General features: G+C 48.0%; 9 protein-coding genes across 9 annotated transcripts; 4 read left to right on the top strand and 5 right to left on the bottom strand.

Moving 5' to 3' along the window:
• Positions 1 to 16: 16 nt before the first annotated feature.
• BT62DRAFT_320953 (uncharacterized protein) lies at positions 17 to 1,542 on the top strand. The gene is made up of 11 exons (XM_043180493.1): positions 17 to 210; positions 268 to 286; positions 345 to 365; positions 418 to 469; positions 533 to 615; positions 670 to 740; positions 790 to 828; positions 881 to 919; positions 971 to 983; positions 1,037 to 1,162; positions 1,214 to 1,542. The coding sequence occupies exons 1-11, from the start codon at positions 163 to 165 to the stop codon at positions 1,321 to 1,323; spliced, it is 621 nt and encodes a 206-aa protein (XP_043037131.1). The 5' UTR covers positions 17 to 162; the 3' UTR covers positions 1,324 to 1,542.
• Positions 1,436 to 7,995, bottom strand: BT62DRAFT_934867 (clathrin heavy chain). The gene is made up of 23 exons (XM_043186808.1): positions 7,952 to 7,995; positions 7,700 to 7,894; positions 7,414 to 7,579; positions 6,911 to 7,359; positions 6,377 to 6,859; positions 6,123 to 6,323; positions 5,792 to 6,070; positions 5,509 to 5,739; positions 5,388 to 5,459; positions 5,158 to 5,338; positions 4,546 to 5,111; positions 4,271 to 4,495; positions 3,759 to 4,215; positions 3,329 to 3,704; positions 3,230 to 3,281; positions 3,144 to 3,179; positions 2,941 to 3,094; positions 2,774 to 2,892; positions 2,624 to 2,718; positions 2,411 to 2,573; positions 2,177 to 2,353; positions 1,844 to 2,122; positions 1,436 to 1,789 (listed from the first exon to the last, which is right to left on the bottom strand). Exons 1-23 carry the CDS (start codon positions 7,952 to 7,954, stop codon positions 1,601 to 1,603), a joined length of 5,148 nt encoding a protein of 1,715 aa, XP_043037130.1. The 5' UTR covers positions 7,955 to 7,995; the 3' UTR covers positions 1,436 to 1,600.
• A 168-nt stretch (positions 7,996 to 8,163) lies between these two features.
• BT62DRAFT_934865 (uncharacterized protein) lies at positions 8,164 to 8,771 on the bottom strand. Its single transcript, XM_043186807.1, has 2 exons — positions 8,660 to 8,771; positions 8,164 to 8,590 (listed from the first exon to the last, which is right to left on the bottom strand). The coding sequence occupies exons 1-2, from the start codon at positions 8,718 to 8,720 to the stop codon at positions 8,319 to 8,321; spliced, it is 333 nt and encodes a 110-aa protein (XP_043037129.1). The 5' UTR covers positions 8,721 to 8,771; the 3' UTR covers positions 8,164 to 8,318.
• Positions 8,772 to 9,348: 577 nt separating this feature from the next.
• Positions 9,349 to 9,974, bottom strand: BT62DRAFT_878195 (uncharacterized protein; the record flags this gene model as incomplete). The annotated part of the gene is made up of 3 exons (XM_043182560.1): positions 9,349 to 9,498; positions 9,547 to 9,669; positions 9,717 to 9,974. Coding segments are annotated over 3 exons (531 nt in total), but the record flags the coding sequence as incomplete, so codon positions are not given.
• A 1,626-nt stretch (positions 9,975 to 11,600) lies between these two features.
• BT62DRAFT_934863 (uncharacterized protein) lies at positions 11,601 to 13,430 on the top strand. Its single transcript, XM_043186806.1, has 4 exons — positions 11,601 to 11,903; positions 11,957 to 12,134; positions 12,185 to 12,379; positions 12,441 to 13,430. The coding sequence occupies exons 1-4, from the start codon at positions 11,734 to 11,736 to the stop codon at positions 13,269 to 13,271; spliced, it is 1,374 nt and encodes a 457-aa protein (XP_043037127.1). The 5' UTR covers positions 11,601 to 11,733; the 3' UTR covers positions 13,272 to 13,430.
• Positions 13,258 to 15,923, bottom strand: BT62DRAFT_934862 (uncharacterized protein). Its single transcript, XM_043186805.1, has 10 exons — positions 15,361 to 15,923; positions 15,085 to 15,303; positions 14,957 to 15,027; positions 14,786 to 14,906; positions 14,648 to 14,734; positions 14,478 to 14,594; positions 14,361 to 14,426; positions 13,877 to 14,307; positions 13,569 to 13,826; positions 13,258 to 13,514 (listed from the first exon to the last, which is right to left on the bottom strand). The coding sequence occupies exons 1-10, from the start codon at positions 15,513 to 15,515 to the stop codon at positions 13,369 to 13,371; spliced, it is 1,671 nt and encodes a 556-aa protein (XP_043037126.1). The 5' UTR covers positions 15,516 to 15,923; the 3' UTR covers positions 13,258 to 13,368.
• Positions 15,361 to 16,456, top strand: BT62DRAFT_320834 (uncharacterized protein). The gene is made up of 2 exons (XM_043180492.1): positions 15,361 to 16,048; positions 16,099 to 16,456. Exons 1-2 carry the CDS (start codon positions 15,608 to 15,610, stop codon positions 16,333 to 16,335), a joined length of 678 nt encoding a protein of 225 aa, XP_043037125.1. The 5' UTR covers positions 15,361 to 15,607; the 3' UTR covers positions 16,336 to 16,456.
• BT62DRAFT_972194 (uncharacterized protein) lies at positions 16,224 to 17,441 on the bottom strand. The gene is made up of 5 exons (XM_043189064.1): positions 17,432 to 17,441; positions 17,074 to 17,382; positions 16,993 to 17,017; positions 16,801 to 16,941; positions 16,224 to 16,747 (listed from the first exon to the last, which is right to left on the bottom strand). The coding sequence occupies exons 2-5, from the start codon at positions 17,334 to 17,336 to the stop codon at positions 16,352 to 16,354; spliced, it is 825 nt and encodes a 274-aa protein (XP_043037124.1). The 5' UTR covers positions 17,337 to 17,382; positions 17,432 to 17,441; the 3' UTR covers positions 16,224 to 16,351.
• Positions 17,442 to 17,969: 528 nt separating this feature from the next.
• On the top strand, positions 17,970 to 18,684 carry BT62DRAFT_1008985 (uncharacterized protein; the record flags this gene model as incomplete). The annotated part of the gene is made up of 2 exons (XM_043177503.1): positions 17,970 to 18,232; positions 18,360 to 18,684. 2 exons carry the CDS (start codon positions 17,970 to 17,972, stop codon positions 18,682 to 18,684), a joined length of 588 nt encoding a protein of 195 aa, XP_043037123.1.
• Positions 18,685 to 19,025: the final 341 nt, after the last annotated feature.

Genomic DNA, 19,025 nt, shown 5'->3' with positions numbered 1-19,025 from the left:
GGTGTCACGTGCAGGGGTTGCCTTTCGGGAAATCCGACCCTCAGCTCTTCAAGACAGAGCACTGCTAACGAAAGATTAACGAGCTCAGGCTTAGCCAACTGTCTCCTCTCTCCTTCTATTTTTCTTGGGATACTACTCGGTCGGACACCGTGTCTTACTGAAATGTCTTTGTGTGGATCCTCAAAAGGTACCTCCTTTGGCCGCAGACCAGTACGTCCAGCCTGCGATGAACAACTCGTTCGTTACCTCTGATTTTCTACCTCTAAGATTCAAAGGAAGGTGGTTGGTGAGATGCTATCTTGCTGCATGACTGGTTACAGCATCTGAACATTGTTTGAGAATAGTTTGCGGCGACGGTGCCTGCGGTGCGCCCTTCTACTCTCCTCTTCACTCATTGGCCTTATCATCTTGCTGTAGGAAAAACGTCGCTTCTTAATGTATTCACACGAGGATTCTTTACCCAAGTCTAGTGCGTTGCCTTGGGCGCTTTGTCATTGTCACTCATGTCTCACTGGACTACTCAACACGCTAGTGAACCTACCGTGTTTGAAAACTATGTTCACGATCTCCTGGTCGATGATCAACTTGTAGAACTGAGTCTTTGGGATACCGCCGGTTCGTCAGCCACTCATTGGCAGACATACTCTCCGTCCTGATTAATATTTTTAGGACAAGAGGAGTTCGACCGTCTACGTTCACTCTCTTATGCTGAGACACATGTTATCATGATATGTTTTTCTGTCCGTCTCTGTGTGATCATCTTTGACCGTAGTTGATGTGTTTGAATAGGTTGATAATCCAGTATCTCTGGAAAATGTTGAATCCAAGGCAAGCTAGACTATTGCTCACTGCTAATGTATAACACTTACCAGGCTCGCAGTGGTTAGACGAGATTCTTGAGTACTGTCCAGGGGTCAAGGTGCGTGCTGTCTTCTAACTCACTTTTCCCCGATACTCAACTTGGGTCTAGCTGGTGCTTGTAGGTCAGTCTGCTTTTCACCAGAACGTTTATCGTCGTCTTTTCATATGCGACCAGCTTTGAAGTGTGACCTTCGCGATGACAGAGCGGTGAAGGACCGGTTGTTACGGTACGGAACACACCCCGTAGAATATGAAGAAGGGCTTTCAGTGGCTCGACGAATACGAGCATCCCGATATCTAGGTCTGTTCATTCCGTTGTGCTATTTTTCCATCTCATGCAATCCCAAAACAGAATGCAGTTCGAAGCATAACCGTGGTGTCACAGAGGTCTTCTACGAGGCTGCCCGTGTATCGCTGAGCACGCGTGCCAAAGGCTCTCGCGACAACTGCATCATAATGTGAGAGAAATCACTCAACATCGGACCATCTCTCCAATGGAACTCTGCTAAACGTACCCACATACCCTGTACCTTAATTGTCCTCTGCATCTTGCTTTCATGCACCGTCATATAATAGTTCACTCATCTACACATGTATTTCTCCGTGTATGCATACTCTCGCAGTTTTTCTCTGACAATCAGGATATCCAAGGGACGGAATGAAGCATAGCAAAGTAGCATCCAATTAAAAGAAACGTAAGTGCAATATCTTGAGTCTAAAAAGTAAAATGTTCGACGTCTTAATAAAAACCAGTCATCGCAGGAGCCATCCCGTTCATCGCAGGAGGAGCTTGTCCCGCAAACCCATTCGTCAAAAGCAGAGTGTTTCCAAACCCACCCGGGTTGATCATGGGTGCTTCAGCTTCAGCCTGCTCCTTTTGGCTGTCCTTTTTCGACCGTTCTTTGACTTCCTTCTCGAGTTGTATCAACTAAATCGACATGGGAAGTTATTACTGGTACTACTCAAATGAAACGTCACGTACCTTGTCAACCAATGATCGTTGAATCTGTATCTTGTAAGGCATAAAGAAATCGTTGAGACCATGCTGCCATGAAAGCTCCTCCACAACATCGGATCGGAGGAGGTCGAAACAAATGTACAGTATGGAGGCGAAGCATTCCTTGTTACCGATGTCCACGAAATATGAAAGCAAATCTTCGGCGACGTCAATCGAGCCCGAAGCGGCGGCGGTAATCATAGCATCCTTATACAGCTTGTCTTGCTTGGACAAAGATATCGACTCCTCCCATCGTGAGTTTTTCTGTTTCACCAAGGGTCAATTATGGCGTGAATAATGTTTGAATGACTTGATTACCTTGTAGAGGTGGGCGGCGAGTCTTCGGAATTCCAGTAGCTCATGCTTCTCCAATCTCCTGGCAAGCGCGATATTGTCGAAGTTGTCAAAGCTATCGATCGAGTCCCGTAATGTCTTATAATCTTCTTCTTCAATGAGCAAATCGTTGTATGCGTCATTGACAGCATCGATGTTGAGCTACAAAGCATAGTTGTTAGAATGACGTGGCGACATGAAGACATTGGTAAGGTTTACATTCTGCACGGCAATCAGATACTGACGAATAAGAGGTATATGGTCTATGCCCCGGAACTTCCGTACCACGCGGCTGTGGTCGATACGCGAGATAAGAACGGAGAGTAGATCGGTCAGCAAGGTGGGTTGTTCCGTGAGGTAGAAATCAAGAGCCTTGTAGTAACTGCACAAAAATGGTTAGCGCGTGAATGCTAAGACAAAGAGCGTGCTGACATTTCGACATTTGCAGCCCTGACAATGACATCCTTGAACTGATTGTGCTCCCATGCATCAGCTGACCGTTCTATCATCGCAAGCGCCGCATTGTCCTACACCATAATAATAAAATGAGTCGCTGATAGATGGAAAGGAATGGGTGCTGACAAATTCATCGTATTTGATGTACAAGAAGACGAGCTCAGGCCATAGATGTGCCTTCTCAGTCGCCTTAAGGACCTTGGGAATATTGATACGAGACACAAACAGTTTCAGGTGTTCCATTACTACAGGACACCGTTAGTAACATAAAGGACAGAAGTGTGTAAACTTACGTCGAGAAGGCTTATACTTGCTGAGCAAGATCGACAACTCAGTGAAAATGCCCATGTGTGCTCGCTCCAAGCTAAGACCAGCTTCCAGAAGATTGATGATCTCCTCAAAGTGACCACGCCTCTCATAAATTTGTACCAGAGTCGACAATTCCTCCTTTAAAAAGATCAGAGAAGTTAAATGCTTCCACAAGAAATAAACTTACCGCATGAACAATGATGTTAAGACCACAAATTTGGGCCTGCAGGGCGTCAGCTCAAACTCAATGAGCACACAACGAAATAGACATACTAAGCGGAACTCAGACTTCTCAATACAAGCAGCATGCACCTGTTTCCAGACCCTGCACATACTCAACATCCATGAAAGTAACCATTGGAACGAACTCACTGTGTGTTCCCAGCCTTCCTGGCACTCTCTACGGCAGCTTGGTTTTCTCCCAGGTAAATCAAGGTCGTGGCCAATCGCGCCCAGTTTGAGATGCTCGTGAACAAAAGCTTGGCTGCTTGGTATAGCTCGTCCTCAAAGCACTTTTCACCAACTTCGAGAATATCAGCGACATTCGTCATGCCGAGGAAGTCCTCCATATCGTGTAGACGGTCCGTTTTAGCATATGCGTAAGCCAGCTCGGTATCAATCTTAGGTTCTCGCAGGGTCTTACGAGCCATCTGGAGGAAACGAACAAGGTCGTCATGCTTGCCAGCATGATTGGAAATTTCAATAACTTCAACGAAGTTGGACGGGTCCTCAGCCTTGATGTACGAATCTGTGCAAGCGAGGATGAGCTATCAGGCAATGGAAGTACAAAGAAGACACCTGCCAATTGAATCCTTGATTCGGAGACCATCCAATTGGGCCTTCGCCAGTCTGCTCCAAACTTCAGGCTTGTTAACTTTGTTGGCATAATCGAGACCACGATCGATGGACACTATGTGTTCAACTAGAACGTTCATGGCCATAGCGTGCTGTTCGTACTTCCTGTAGATGCTGAAGGCTTCCTCATACAACCCATGCTCCGTTGCAATCCTGGCAATTTCTCCTGCATCGTAATTTTGAAGCTTGTTGATGTAACCGACGACCTTTCCTTTATCCGCACGGATAGCAGTGAGTAACAGCAGATTCTGCAGGTTGCGGTTGTCGCTGAACGGCGAAGGATCAATGATGATTTTCTCCAACAGCTCAATCAGCTCAATAGGAAGGTCAGCCTGAAGGAAAGCTTTGACGGTGATGGAAACATCATCAGGATCGGTGCATTCAGGAAGGGCCGTCGCAACGATCTGAAGGAGAGGCGCTCGTGAGATGGTTCGTGGACAGCGACCAAACAGACCTTACCTGGTCAATCAATTGTCGACGGTGAATGTTATCCGGGACAAGTACTTGAGCCCAGAGGTCAAGCTCACGACGCTTGACAAGATAGCGGGCCTGCTGCTTAAACATCGAGTTTTCGTTTGTGATAGCGACAAGCTCTTCATCGCAGAAACCTTTGGCGTAGGCGATGTAGGCAAGGTACGGGTCTCGTTTTTCACAGAATTTACCGACGACCAGAGGTTCGTACAACTACAGTCTACAATTAATAAAGGTGAGTCAGAGGAGAAGAAGTCACTCGCGTTGTTCTCCTTCAAGAAAGTCTCCGGGTTGTTGTTGCTGTCGATGTAAATCTTCGCGATAGCATTGAAAACAGCTGAATCTTGAGATCCTGCCTGAACGCGAGCTTCGAGCCATGGAAGAATCAATTTCAACCTGTTGCGTTCCTCTACTTCATGAACGAGTTCATCAATAGGGAAGTTACCGGTGACCGAGGCAAGAAGACTCTTGATAGTTGCCTCATCGCAGTCAACATCCAACAAGCCGCCCACGACTTGAGGTGTTCGTACGGAGTTGACACGTTGCACATATACTTCGATGAACTTCGTGAGCCCATTCTGATACAAGTAGAGGACGAGATCGTGAACGAAGTCGAAACGATCGCAAACAATGATAAGGGGAAGTTGGTCGCCGAGCTTAGCCTCCTTGAGGAAATTTTTGACCTTTTCGGGATTATAATAGTTGCTCTCGCGACAGATACGCTCCACTTCCCGAATCTGGCCGGTTCTGGTAGCTGCTTGAATGTACTTGAAATGAACCTCGGGATCAGTGCTTAGATTGACAATGGAACCAAGGTAATAGTATAGTCCTGAAAGAATTCGTTAGAGTCCTGAGAGAAAGTCGATCATGCTTACCCTCGAAAGTCTTAAAGCTTTCAAACATCTCTATCAATTTGACGGGCCCAAGAATGTCGGAATACTTCGTCGCAATTTGAATGACCACTTGAAGATTCTGACGAATGTTGACACGAAGCATCTCTTGCAAACAAGCCATGGATTGTTCCGTGGTGAGACGGCTGAAGTAATTGATCAACCACTAAGAAAGGCGTTCAGATAGTAGACCAGATAAAAAATAGTTTGCTTACATCCGGTTGCACAGCGGTCGTGTGGACAATAGCCCGCTTAATGTCCGCGAGATCTTCGTAATGTTCAAGGGCCTAGAGAACGTCAATGATCTCCTGATAAAGCTCAGCAACAGAGACCTACCCTTTGTAGTAATCCCGCCTTTTCACACAAGTTGGCAATTCTGGGACGATCATAATGCGTAAACATTTCGTTACCCAAAATAGCATCTGCGACCTGAGGTGCATGCACAAGGTTCATCTCGAGTAAACGAGTCTGGAGTGGCCCTTGCTCAGGCTTGTTGTCCTTCAAAGCATCCAGCAAGAATGACGTTGCGGGCTGGATCATGTTTTGAGACATGAAGATGTCAACGACCTAAAAGCAAAGTGAATAACGACGGGAACGTCGGAAAAAGGCTTTTACACACCCGCTCAATATCAACAAGAGGTCCACTTTCGTCGTTGACTAGAAGAGCGGCAAACTCAGCACCTTTGTCCGGATTCGTGCGCATGACATGCTGAAGCAAAGCAACATAATCCGGCGAATAACCAACTTTCTTTGCGTAAAGGATGATCTTTTCTGTCTGGCCAGTCTCGGCGAAACATGCAATGACCTTGTTAGGAACGTTTGCGCGAAGATAGACACTCAAGGCAAGCGTCATGTCGTGCAGCCTAACGATGTCACCGAGTTCTTCGCTGCATGTCAGCTGCGAAGGAAAATCAATGCGAAGGACTACATAACACAGACAAAGATATCACCTTGTTCTCTTTCAACCATTTTTCCAAAAGCTGCTTCCGCCCCTGTTGCAAAACCGGGCGTGCCAATTCCAACGACTCCGAATGGTTCAGTTCACCCTTCTCAAGAAGTATACCAAAGTATTGCAGGATAGGTGATAAGCCGCCAGGCGGAGCTGGCGCTGCTTTGAATGACTCGATAACTTGGGTCGTGCGCAGGATACCCTATGTCATGGAGTGAGCAGGGATTGTCATTTAAAAGATCCAAAAATGGTTACTCGAGGTGAGTTGGCGGCTATCTTGGCAGCCTCGCCGTATTGCCCACTCTGGAATAGCTGCTGATATTGCTTGACGTAGAGATCGTCTGCACCCGGAAGGTTGCCTCGGCTAGCCAGCTTGAAGGCGAGCTCGGTGTTGTTGAGCGTCGTGAGAATGTAGGGAATAATGGTTTGTTCATCAACGTTGACGCTCAGTACTTGGCCCTTCTTGTTGATACCGATGATACCATTGGTTGCCTCGTGCTCGGCGGTGACGAAAATAGTCTCGCCCGAGATACGATTCATATAAATGCAAGCACCCGACTCCAGGTCGTATAGATGAATGAAACCGTATTTGGTGACGAGATAGATTATTCCATGTTGTTGGGATACCTGCATGGCTACAGGAAAGTCGTTTGTCGCCTCAGGAGGGAAGTAGACATCAACGGCCTTCTTGATGAAAGGTGGATCTGGCGGAGCATGATCTATCTCAACGATGTGCAACTGTGGGAAGGGACATCAGAATGGGTCGTGACAAGTTTTAAAAGTACGAACCTTGGCGCCTGCTGCGGTGCGAACAGAGAACGCAAATAGTTTCGTCGGCTTCTGATGACCATCCAACTTCAACTCTGCAAAGGCTGCTGCGTGTCCTTCAATCGCTTGGCTGACACCGCGGTCGCGACTGTAGAGTTGCATTGACCCTTTAACCCTGAAGGCGGAGGGGTTTGTCGTGTTGCCGGAAATACCGACAAGAACCAGCCATTTATCATCGGGAGTGGCACGGTAGTTAATGATCTGTGTTCCCGCAAGGGTTGGATTCCGGTCGAAGATTTTCTGAGGCCCGGACGTTTGGTCTGCAATGCTCCAGTGGAAGACGGAGGACTCGGTGACCATGCCAATAGTGGTATCATTTATCCACGTCCAGTAGACGATGTCCTCGTTGCTGACATGGGACTTAACCTTCTGCTTAGCCTCAATGTTGAAAATTTGGAGCGTGCGCCCGGCTGTGCCATACTATTGAGTACGTAACTAGAAGAACGACAACGGCCACGACGCACCTTTCAAGGCTAGAATCTTTTGCTTCGGATGCATTATCGCAGAGTCTGCAGATATTGGACGGCGAAGAACATTGTTAGCATCGGCAAGGTCTACAATGACCACCTGGTTCTGTTCGCCAACTTTCTCCCGTACACAAATGAAGTGGTCAGACTCGAGCGTCAAGGTCTGCAGACGCGAGAAGTGAGCTGTGTCCTATACGAAAGCATTCTGCCTACCTAGAATGAACAAGGAAGTCGAGTCGGTCAGTACACGACAGCATATAAGCAATACGTAGGACGCGAATACCTGGAATGAGATAGAAGCTGGCTGAACACCGACACTTGAGAGCTGCAAGTGCTCGCAAAAGGCGATAGGTTTTGAAATATCCATGACAGCCACGGCAGGTGAATCGGGGGGCGTTGGACGCCTGTACAAGTGGTTGACGAAGGGATTGGAAGAGGTAACTATTTGTTGCCCATTGTTTGGCTTCCTCCACCGTCGCTTCACCGGCCACCATCATATGTATGTTTTTCCAGAAACTGGAAGACTTTTGCTTACCATCGTTGGGATTTTTGCTTGAGGGCAACCTAGGGAGGATAAATCTTTGGGAGGAATACGTTCCGCATGCTTCCAACACCTGTTTCCTTTACCCTAACCTGCACGTGTTGTGCTTGCTTTCTCTCCAGTGCGATAATCTGTGCACTACCGATAGCTGGGACTCTTTCGGTGATTTGACCGAAACGCTGCATTTTCAGCACGTTTAAGTGTCAACCGGTCTAGGGCATGCGTACATACAGAATCTTGATCAATATCGATACAGGTGATGATACTATGGCTACAATGTGGGGGATGAAATGGGTACTCTGCAGTGCTCTAAGATTCATGGTCGATAAACCTGGAATGCTGCACCTCACTTGTCATCCTATCATTTGGATGCAATCCATTTACTCCACAGGTCTTCATACCGCTTCTGGTTCCAGGACGTCAACTCCATGAACTCTGCGAACGCTTTCTGGGGAAGCTGTAGCATCCCCTGTGTCGTTGTGTGAAAAACATCGCTTGAAGGGAAAATGGCGAGGAGATCTGAAGGTGCGATGCGCGCTGTCGGCACGTGTGTCTCGAGAAAGAGCCTTTCGCCAAAGGGCATGAAAGTATACACGTCCAGCCACCCGTCGCACCGAGAATGTGATCGTGCCGCTGATTATGGTCGGAGTGGTCGGTAAAGCAGTTCTCATACTGATTCGCAGAATGTTAAACGTCACTTACATTGTACAATCGTGACCCGATGTTGAACCATTGCAATGGCAACGGCTCCGTCACTCAGCATTTCACCTCTAGGGAATATAAAAGGAGAGAGTGAGACCCCGCAGATAATGAAGGGAAGGTGGCTCCGAATACTTGGGTTGGCAGGATTGGGATCATGCGTCCAATTTATGCTTTTGCTCATCCCCACATGTCGAGCTAGGTATCCATTGTTCTCTTATCACAAAGCGGCGTGTTGTAGAAACGTGCCTTTGCTTGCATTGTACGCTTCTAAAACGGAACAATATGGAGGAGTCGTAATACGTAGTAAGTACAAGGCGATTTCCTTACTTGGTCGATGAATCATGAACTAGACAATGTTCCGTCTGCGATGGTCTATTGTCTACGTTGGGATTTGTTGTGCTTTGAAGCTTGCGCATTCGTCTATCGCGTCATTAATGTCATTCTTTGCAATGCCAAAGAGCCGTGGCCCGTTACTTGTAGTATTAGATTATATTGTAACAAATTTGTCTAGCTGATTAAAACGTAGTTTCAAGTTACATCTACATTTTACCGGAAAAGGTACTGAGGTAATAACGATATCAAAACGCACTTGAGGTGAATGATTGAGTGCGAAGTCATCACAAAGAACAGAAGAATGGAACGGATCGAAGCAAAAGGCATAGTCAGGTCATTGTGGGGGACAGCAGTGGCCGACGAAGTCTAAGATGAGGCTGCCAAGATCCCATAGACACATGATGCAAGCTAACGAGAACAAGATCCTCAACCCGTATCGTATTTGGCTGTGTGCCAACTCGCCAGTCAGGGCTCGAGTCGTCTTCCATTGGTACCGCTTGTCGTTCCTACAATGGTTTAGAAACACTTTATTTAACACAAACTATGATGCGAACCTGAATGAATCGCTGCACACATTTCGCTACGTTCTTTGCCAATTTGGAGCGGGTGATAGGGCATGGCGGTGTTCGAAAATCCCTTGCTGGGATTTGTCGACTCCACGGACGATAACCAGGCCACTGAAGGCAATTTAATCAAAGGCATGGAAGGAAATGGAACAACTCACTTCGATTCTCACCGAAACGCTGGGCCCTCGGTCCTTAAACATTGGTTCGTCACGATCAATTAGACGCCTGACACGTGAGTGCAAAGCGTCAGACAAAGGTAGACCACATTCTGACGGATCCTGAACCCAAAAATATATCGGCGGATCCAGATTGACCTCCTCCACATACCGACGGCGGTCGCTGCTGGTATGAGGCTTGTACATGAGTTGTGGAACAAATAGGTGCCCAGCGGGAGAGCGCCCAATAGTCACGGCCTCTCGGAAAAAGTGGGCTTGCTCTCTGTGAGTGTATGTTACTTTCTCAAGCTGAGAGCTAGAAGCGTCTGGTGGTAGCTAGAGAGAAAAGAACATAAGCAAGCATCAAACAACGTCCACGATGAAGAACTGACAGTCGTCGAGGTGGATAAAGGAGAGACAGTGGTGCCTCCTTGGGATGACGTCGAAGGTAGCGGGCTGTTGTGTGCTGTAGACGGTGAGGCCTGCGATGGTGCATATATCGGAGGTGGTAGTCCATCGGTAAGGACAGTGGTGTGGTCTTGGGCTACGCCAATAGTCGGGCTGCTAGAGTCGGGATACTGGAAGGAATATTGCATGTAGTGAAACTCATTTGGTGGGTAAGGTAGTGCAGAATACGGGGACACATCACTTGTCGTGACAGAAGAGGGCGGCGCGGCATTGGACCAAGTGGTATCGTTATAATTGGCACTATCACTGTAGCTTGAGGGAACAGTGACGGTCTGATTTGAAGCCGTGTCGGCGCTGGAATCGAAAGGCGTTTCATCCCAAAGAGGTTCCTGAAAAGATGCAAATTGTACAGGCTGGTCAGAGTTGGCGCTTTCCGTGTAACAGCTATTCTCCGGCTCAGTCTCTTGCTGTGGAAGATGAACTTTAGATGAATCAGCGCAGAATAGATCAGCGAAAGCTCACGTAGAGATAGAAGTCCGACATTTGGCGAGGTGTTGCGTATGCCCTTGTCAAGGGCTGGGAAATGTAGCCCCGACCTTGCAGCAAATGATGGTCGGGAGAAGATGAATTCGATGGTGAACGTTTAACGGGTAAGTGACTGGCAAGACGACACATGGGCACGCTGGAATCTTTCGCGGCACAAATGAGTCGGATTCACTCCTTGGGAAATTCCGGCATAGTAAAGGGAGCTAATCGAAAGGCAGAAACGCTGAGGATACACCTTATATATATATGATTCACAGCATCACTGGCCTGCGAGCTTCTGCTGTGGGACGCGTACCGGAGTTTGACGGAGTAAACCTAATTAAAGCAAAGCTGTGAAGATGAATCTGGGCATTTGCCTTTGATCAAGATGATAAACAAGGCATCCCCCGCGCCCGACATGAGAGTCATCGTGAACTGAAGAGATCTCAGGGAGAGAAAAGACCGGTGCTACATGAAGTGATGGGAGGATATAAATTGCGTTTAGAATGCCGTAGCAACACGGCCCAGGCAACAGATCTGATAATATGCACGCGGCGACATCTTTACCGAGTCGTTTCCAGGAAAAGGGTACCGAATATTCAAGAGCAAGGCTGCCCAGGCGCTCGTGGGAAAGGCACGAGTCAAGATAGGCCAGTAAAGGATACTTCAGATGACTCTTGATGACGATGCGACTCTGTACTACACAGCACAGGCATCACTGCTTTCATGCAGGTTCCCCAATAAAATTTGACGACATTGCCCCAGAAGCCAACAGCAGAAGGGGATGGAACTGAGCCGACACACCATCTTTTTTTTTCCAGCTAGAAACGGATAAGCATTTGGTGAAAAGGACAGATCAGCACCGAGCGCTAAAAGCGGTGCATGTGTGACGCCGATATTTACGATTTTTACCACTGATCGGCCTCCCAAAACGGCATTTTCCGTCTTTGGAGGGGAAATTGATGGGGTGCTTCGCCCTGCGTCTCTTCGCCAGAAACCTCAATCACTCTACCACAGCTTAAAACAGCCCCGGCTATAGGCTTCCTGATTCATACAAACTGCTCCCGTTTTCGACCAGGCAATCGCAATGTCATCTCTCGCTGGCGCGCTCGGACCTCACAGCATCCATTCACCCATAAAATCAGAACTTGGCCATGTGAAGCATAGAATTAAAGCTGAAACAAAGTCAGAGGAGGAAGAAGAGATGGATGATTTATTTGGTAACGACGCGGCGATGGAGGCAGAGGCACCAGCCGAGTGAGTGGATCTCAGCTCGTGTCGCAATTCCATGCTGATTGTATCTGACGCAGTGTCGGATCACCTGAAGCCTCAGGGCATGAATCTGAGCGACTCCCTTCGCCGGAGAGAGAGCATCGCAGGGCACTCGAATACGAGGAAGAAGAAGCACCACCCGAGGGGGTTGTTGAATTGCAAGAAGCTGATGTCTCGTTTCCCAACCTTCCCGTACCCAAAAGCTCAGATGGCGACGTAAGTCCATCTAATTATCATCAGAATTGTGCCTCAAGTTTGACTCAAAGAAATGGGTCATTCGAATGCCTAATTTTGTTAAAATCGACACGAAACCATTTCATCCAGAGACATACATGGGTCCAGAACACGACGAAGAAGAGGGTCAGCAGGCACAAACCCTCCGAGAACAGAGTATGACCATCAAACTGAAGGTGGAAAACACGGTACGATGGAGGTGGACTAAGAACGAGTTCGGTGATGATGTGAGCTACCTTTTTTTTTTTTTGTTACATCTTTTCAATGTGTCGTCATGGTCAATTGTAGGTTAGACAGTCAAACAGTCGCGTCATACGCTGGTCAGATGGCACCTTAAGCCTTCGACTTGGAAAGGAATATTTTGATATCAATCAGAGTATTGACATGTCGGGAGGCGTCCCTAGACAGAGCTTTGGTGGTTCTCAGTCGCAAACACAATCTGCGGCGCCCCTCACTATTGGCGGGAAATCTCAAGGTTTAACCTACCTGGTGGCACAGCATAAGCGTTCGCAGGTCTTACAAGCTGAGGCTCTCATCGCTGGATATATGACACTTCGACCGACTGGAATGCAATCCGAAACACATCGCATGCTAGTGAAGGCAGTCAGCCAGAAGCACAACAAGGTCGCTCGACTGCGGTTAGCTCCTGATCCTGTTATGGATCCTGAACGCGAGATGCAAGAAATGATTAAAAAGTCGTCGAAGAAGGCCCCGAAGAGGAAACATGATGATGAGGAGGAGCCGAGTGGGCGGTCAAGGCGACGATCTAGGAAACAATACGACAGTGATGACGATATATACGGCAACGCAGGATCTGATGACGATGTCCACGGTAAGAAAAGTAAACGAAAGGGCGGAGACGAGGAAGGCGGAAGTGGCTATCGAAACGATGACTTTGTCGTTTCGGATGATGAGGATGATGATGGGCACCATGGAAAAGCTGATGAAGAAGATGATTTGGACAAACTGGATGCCATGGCCGAGAAGCAGCGGAAGAAGCTGGGTATTGACGACGCAATGGACGTGGAAAGCGAGGAAGAGGATGAGGCGAGGGTTCGTAAGACCAGCCGCAGCCGGAGACAAGCAACGTACGACGATGACGATGATGAAGAGGAATAAATTAATATGATTGGACCGACTGCACAATGTATAGAATATACAAATATCTCCTGATATCTCTTACACGCTCTCCGGTTCTGCAAACTCCTGCGACCTCCTACCTCCGTACTGCACCAAGGGTGTCCTTCAAAACGCCATTTTCGTCCCATTGCCCTGTCGGTTGTATTTCTTGAACGATTGCCTGGTTCTCCGGGTTGCCTTTTAATAGATTATGCAACGTAAAGATAGCGTGCTCCCGCAAATCTGTCACATTGTTAAGGTACTGGATCACTGATGATGGCAAGTCGAAATACTGACAAGGGTTCCTCTCATCAATAACGCACAGGTTCATCACAACTTCAATGCCGCCGCACTGACGTACACGGTCCTGAACAGCTTTCTGTTCGTGGCACAAAATTCCCAGAAGTCTAACGAGGTCCCTCTTCAGATAGAAAAACCCTGTGTCGGATACATTCGAAAGCGGTGTGGGCGCTGGGCCATCGGACCCAGTTTGGTTTTGGACCGGTCTTCCAAATTTTATTCGAGGTAGAAATCTATCCAGCAAACGGAGGAGCTCTGCCCGGTTAATACAGAAAGTTACGGAACTCGAGCATGTGAGCGCATACCTATCAAACTTTCCGCCAGGCTGTGATTCTCGGACCGTAGCTCGTTGAAGAAGGCTCTGATATTCTGGGGAGAGGAAGACGGGGTTCTGGAGCTAACTGTCTCTTTCTCGGCATCCAGCGTCACTGTCACGATACACTGGGATACCAAAACAAGCGCCTCGCACACCTTTGGGAGCACGACGTCTAGTTCTGCGGGCGGAAGTAGATTGACGACCGGAGAGAAATTTTCAGACGAAGGAGATCCCAGAGAACGACGAATCGCTCGCTGCGAATAGAATGACATGGAAAAGAAACATGTACCCAGCATTTGGCTCAGCTTGACTAGAATCTTCGTTGCGGCGGGGTCCTTTGGTTTCAATGGAGTCGATTGGAGATAAGAATCAATCAGTTTGAGCATAACTGTCTGGTGCGGAGTCACTATTTCGTCTTTTCTGAGAGATGTTGTTTCAACTGATATCTATCAGGGAAAAAACATTGGACGTACATTGACAACTTGGAATACAACTCTGGCACTAGACCGACTTGCATTAATCGACTGAATATGGCATACCTAATGATGAGAATGAACTGCAGGCATCGCATCAAGTTCCAAGGACTTTACCCAAGGTCGAAAGCATGGGCTTCCTCACTGCCCTCTTCGGCTTCGTAAATTTTCGACATCTTATCAAGCAGGCAAACGCATATTCTCGATCCGACCGTCGCGTGTACCAATAGTCTTCTGCGGACATGAGTTCATTCAGAGATCAGGAACATTGTCAGTGAGAAGCTTACGCTCGTGTCCTGCTGCCTTGTATGCAATTTCGGATGAGCATCATCGCAGGGACAAGAGACTTTCCATCCGACGATTGCAAAAGCCGACTAGGTCCATGGGAATCGGATCAGTCAGTTGCGAGAAACAACTTGACTTACATTAACACGACTTGATCTTCAGAAAGATTCATATAGGTATCCCAGAGGGATTGCATGAGGGCATCGTTAGCGGTGATGAGATTCGACATGGTCTGAGAGAGAACACGAGCGACGACAAGGTCTGAAAACAATGATATCAGAGCCCGTCGAGGTTTTGGCCAGTAAGCATACCATCTTGATCCTCCATCGCAGTCCAAGATGTGTAGTAGTGAAGTAGCCGTCTGATATCAGGCTCATTTTCACTGTTGGTCGGGAGCATCAGCGCATTAAGCAGCATGAGATCAGTCATTCAAACTCACAAAGCATGTGTCTGGTTTTGACTGACCCCAGCGACGAGGTTCCTGGTCAACCGAGCCAGGCTCTGACAAAGTTTTCTCAAATTTTGATGTTTCAGAGTTTCGATGGAGGCCTGGTCGTCATCATCGCCGTCCCAAAAAGTCAACTGAGCACGGACAAGGTCCTGCCATAGTTTACGGAGACAGGACCAGAACACGGGTCTGTCGGTGCCAACGTGAGACCTAGGAAAGGGCACACTCAGTTTTGGCTAGAGAGTGAAATAGCGTAAAGATAAATACCTGAGATCGCGGCTTTTGGCCAAATCGGAGGCAATGTTGTCCAGGACGGCAGAAGTAGAATCGACAGCTTCGGATACATTGATGTCAAAAGCAGAACAGGCCTTTGTAAAATTTTGAATGAGTGCCTCTGCATCCTGGGCAGCCTCGTCCTGCATAGGGAGCCTCTGTTGGAGGTCGACGTCCGAGCCGAAGAGCAGCTCGATGATCTGCCATAAACATTTCCATTCAAGTGTTCGTGATATTGATCATGACATCGGACCTCAATATCTCTTTGGAGGATCACCTCCGCGATACTCTCTCCTCAGTACAGAGACTGCTGCCTTGCGAGCTCTCGGCGCAATTACAGATTTACTTTACCCAACCGAAGCCAGCCTTGATTCCATATACCGTGCTCCAATCTGTATCCCAATGGTCCCGGTCACCGTCAGGATCCTCTGCACTCCGGTCAGCTACACCTCCTCGAGATCCGAATAATTTCAGTATGGTTTCGCTCCTTGCTGGGACCACAACTTCACCTGAACGCAAGTTCGGCTCTTATGTGCTACCACGGGACCCGGAGGAAATAGAAGCGGAGAGAAAACGAGAGAGAAGGGCCATAACGACGCTGATGAACGCGCTACTCAGTGTCGGTGGCTCAGGATTTGCAGCTTGGTGGGCATCACAGCACGCAGGATGGAAGAAGGAATGGGTACGTTCGATATATGTCTCCTAGTCCAGTTTCTTACGCATCTCTTCTAGCGAGCCCTCTTTGGGCTGTTCGTTGGATTCGTTGTCGCCATTGCAGAAGCAGTCCTATATCTCATTTGGAAGTCGCGACACTCTGCTCCAACGAAGAAAACTCGTCGGCGACACCAGGAATCTGCAAGGCACAAGAAGAACGAGGGCGATGGTGATTCATCAATTGTAGAGACAGAGTACAGTGAAGCCAGACTACGACGACGGGGTAACCCAGACCAATCCATTCCTAGCGAGTAATACAAAATATACACTACTAACACATCTTCAGAGTTCTCATAAACATCGAGAGATACCACCCAGTTAAACCCCATATTTCTAATCTATTGTCCTTCCCAATCCCTATTTCATTGTTATCGTTAATCCCTGGTTGTGAAGGGGGAAATGATATATCGCTATGGGTATCTGTTGCCTGTTCTATTTGTTGCGAAGTTTGTAAATCGGACACGTCTATTGCCCAATAGGGGCGCTGTCCGCGAAACATGGAAGGCCGAAGGCGCGAAGGAGAAGTCAACGCAGACAACGGCAGATGGAAAACGTTGTCGACTTCTGCCTGTGATACTTGCTTCATGATGGTGGATATCGAAACCGAAGGCAGAGGTTCGTTGTCTGCCAATGTCGAGAAATCTTCCTGCTCAGCGTTAATAAATCCCTATAGCAAACGTCAAAATTGCGACTGATGAAAGAGAAATGGAAGTAGCGTACAACGAGCGGCCATACAGACATATCACCCCTCATGTTAATCTCTGGAGGACCGATTTCGCCCAGGATTACGACTTGCTTTGGTATTACGCCCAATTCTTCGTGCGTCTCTCGAAGCACTGCTGCCTTGAAGGAGTCGTCCTCCTACGCGTTACCAGTCAGGACATTGGCAACAAACAATGAATTATAACACACTTCATCCACCTTTCCTCCTGGAAAACTAGAGAAAAGGATCAGCCGCTGCTAAGCGAGTGCGCAATTGGTTGCCGCGCTCACCTGACTTCACCAGAATGGGTCCTCATACGCTTTGCTCTGACCTCAAAAAGGATTCCCGGAACACCATCGAGGTTGCAGAGGGGGATTAGAACAGCAGCGTTCTTCTTCCCGGGTATGAACTGAGGCCTGGCCGCGTCGACAGACGGGGTGGGATCAAGAACTGTCTGGATCTTCCTCAAGGTCTCTTTCGTGAAAGGCTTGACCGTAGACAAGAACGAGGGGGTTCGAAGGGTATGGATCACACTTGTAGATGCTGCTGCCATGTCGATAGCATAGCAGGTGGGGATGGTAAAGAAAAAAAAGTAAAAACTAAAAGACAAGTTAGCGGTCAGATGTGGCGTGATGGGAAGTGACTCACTATTAGTTGTACAGAAGAAAGGCAGAGGAAATCTGAGAGGAATGTTAAGAATCTAGTTAGAGATATAAGTACTGTAGAGCAGAAGAGAAGCACCGGTCCCTTTATTGTCGACTGCGGTAGTCTACGCCTCTCGACGGTCCGAGTCCGAGTCGGTCGTTTAGGTGCGGAGTTTGAAGTCAGCGCTTCCTTACATTCAACCAAGTGGCCATTGTGTATCTTGCGCTCTCGTCTTGGCCAGAAAAAAAATCTGGGCTCTCCTCTTTCACGGAATACCGAAGATGTCCCCCATTTTTCCCCGACAAGCGGGTCGTCTCTCGCCTTCTAGCTGTTAAAACGTGTCTTGCTACAGGCTCTGGGCATGCTCTGGCTCAGAAGCGATTATCTCTTATCAACGTAAACCAAGAGATCTCATCCATATGTATCCATAACAATCAATACGTTCTCGAGCCTCAAAGTCTAGAGGCGGTGTTATTCCACCTGCGGAATTGTCGATGCCATTTGGCAGACGGAACAACGTGGTCTTTTACCGCCACGCTGCATGATAACCCCATCCGAGAAAACAGAGGCAGCGACAAACGAACGTTCATCAGAAAATCTCACACAAGCTAAGCTCGAGTCTGGAGTTAAACGTGCTTGCTGTTCAATGCGTTTCTCAATCACCGACCCCTCGCTTCAGTTTTTCATACTAAGCACTTGTCAACCCGCGGCGATAAAAGAGAAGATAGCGTCGCTCAGTGCTACCGTTCTCGCCATTTCTGGCCTTCACCTCGTAACCATCCAAGCTGTCCAAGACAGCTCTATGTAAGACTTCTATTACTATTTCTTGGCTTCCTAGACTGATTACAGCTTGCTACGGTGGAGAAATATACCCAAGGACCACTGTTTCTCCGCCTTTTTTTCTTGTGGGGCATCTTTACACTTTCTCCAGAGCCAATTTTGAAGAGCGACTGCTCCTACTGTTCAACCTTGCCTGTCGTGTTCAGATCGTCCTTTTTTGCAACTCAGTTTCAGAAGGCATCAAGCGTAATCCAGTCGTGACTGTCAAACGTTTGTCGTATTCCTTAAAGCCGCTTGGGTTTGTTGGAATTCCAAGACTGAGCATGAACGCGTCTTGGATTCAGACTTCGCGTTGGCGATTAGCTGATGAGCACTTTGAAATCTTCGTGTACACCGTCTATCGACAAGTTGTGTCGCTAGAGTTACTTGTCGCTGTGACGTACAGCTCCGTAGGACGGCTCGTGGCAAGATCTTGATTGTCTCTGGCATCACTGATATGGTTTTTATAGATGTTACAGCTTCCAGTCTTGGCGCGATCGAGTCCGGAATCTGTTACAGCAAACCCAGACTTTACTGACATCGATGGAGCTCCACTGTGCGGACAGATAGATGTGAGTCCACTATGGAGCCCATGCTTCTCCGACTCGGGGATACTGATATGTGCCCAAGGGAGAAGATTCAATTTTAGTTCTCTGCTCTCAGATATCCTCGCGGCAAGGCACAGCTATCTCTTGCTTCTCCCTTGATGCATGAGTGCCTAAGGCTATACTCCCTTGGTTGTCGGAGACCCCTGCTATTGTACTCCAGCCTTCTTGCG

The sequence above is a fragment of the Guyanagaster necrorhizus genome (genome assembly GCF_019112545.1).
Source record: "Guyanagaster necrorhizus MCA 3950 unplaced genomic scaffold BT62scaffold_22, whole genome shotgun sequence".
NCBI lineage: Eukaryota > Fungi > Basidiomycota > Agaricomycetes > Agaricales > Physalacriaceae > Guyanagaster > Guyanagaster necrorhizus.
The sequence above is the reverse complement of the archived record's forward strand: the minus strand, read 5'-3'. Positions and strand labels throughout refer to the sequence as shown.

What these genes read in the sequence shown, in the direction of transcription:
- BT62DRAFT_320953 (XM_043180493.1), top strand. Translation starts at nt 163, where the DNA reads ATGTCTTTGTGTGGATCCTCAAAAGGTACCTCCTTTGGCCGCAGACCA. An exon ending in TTGCGGCGACGGTGCCTGCG is followed by an intron (nt 366 to 417) that starts GTGCGCCCTTCT and finishes ATCTTGCTGTAG; the next exon opens with GAAAAACGTCGCTTCTTAAT. An exon ending in GAGTCTTTGGGATACCGCCG is followed by an intron (nt 616 to 669) that starts GTTCGTCAGCCA and finishes TAATATTTTTAG; the next exon opens with GACAAGAGGAGTTCGACCGT.
- BT62DRAFT_934867 (XM_043186808.1), bottom strand. An exon ending in GTCGACAATTGATTGACCAG is followed by an intron (nt 4,216 to 4,270) that starts GTAAGGTCTGTT and finishes CCTCTCCTTCAG; the next exon opens with ATCGTTGCGACGGCCCTTCC. An exon ending in AGGGCTGCAAATGTCGAAAT is followed by an intron (nt 2,574 to 2,623) that starts GTCAGCACGCTC and finishes ATTTTTGTGCAG; the next exon opens with TTACTACAAGGCTCTTGATT.
- BT62DRAFT_934865 (XM_043186807.1), bottom strand. Translation starts at nt 8,720, where the DNA reads ATGCTGAGTGACGGAGCCGTTGCCATTGCAATGGTTCAACATCGGGTC. An exon ending in TCGGGTCACGATTGTACAAT is followed by an intron (nt 8,591 to 8,659) that starts GTAAGTGACGTT and finishes GACCATAATCAG; the next exon opens with CGGCACGATCACATTCTCGG.
- BT62DRAFT_934863 (XM_043186806.1), top strand. Translation starts at nt 11,734, where the DNA reads ATGTCATCTCTCGCTGGCGCGCTCGGACCTCACAGCATCCATTCACCC. An exon ending in CCAAAAGCTCAGATGGCGAC is followed by an intron (nt 12,135 to 12,184) that starts GTAAGTCCATCT and finishes TTTGACTCAAAG; the next exon opens with AAATGGGTCATTCGAATGCC. An exon ending in AGAACGAGTTCGGTGATGAT is followed by an intron (nt 12,380 to 12,440) that starts GTGAGCTACCTT and finishes GGTCAATTGTAG; the next exon opens with GTTAGACAGTCAAACAGTCG.
- BT62DRAFT_934862 (XM_043186805.1), bottom strand. Translation starts at nt 15,515, where the DNA reads ATGCAGGACGAGGCTGCCCAGGATGCAGAGGCACTCATTCAAAATTTT. An exon ending in TGCGATGGAGGATCAAGATG is followed by an intron (nt 14,907 to 14,956) that starts GTATGCTTACTG and finishes CATTGTTTTCAG; the next exon opens with ACCTTGTCGTCGCTCGTGTT. An exon ending in GAAGATCAAGTCGTGTTAAT is followed by an intron (nt 14,735 to 14,785) that starts GTAAGTCAAGTT and finishes CCATGGACCTAG; the next exon opens with TCGGCTTTTGCAATCGTCGG.
- BT62DRAFT_320834 (XM_043180492.1), top strand. Translation starts at nt 15,608, where the DNA reads ATGACATCGGACCTCAATATCTCTTTGGAGGATCACCTCCGCGATACT. An exon ending in CAGGATGGAAGAAGGAATGG is followed by an intron (nt 16,049 to 16,098) that starts GTACGTTCGATA and finishes CATCTCTTCTAG; the next exon opens with CGAGCCCTCTTTGGGCTGTT.
- BT62DRAFT_972194 (XM_043189064.1), bottom strand. Translation starts at nt 17,336, where the DNA reads ATGGCAGCAGCATCTACAAGTGTGATCCATACCCTTCGAACCCCCTCG. An exon ending in ACCCATTCTGGTGAAGTCAG is followed by an intron (nt 17,018 to 17,073) that starts GTGAGCGCGGCA and finishes CCTTTTCTCTAG; the next exon opens with TTTTCCAGGAGGAAAGGTGG. An exon ending in CAGGAGGAAAGGTGGATGAA is followed by an intron (nt 16,942 to 16,992) that starts GTGTGTTATAAT and finishes GGTAACGCGTAG; the next exon opens with GAGGACGACTCCTTCAAGGC.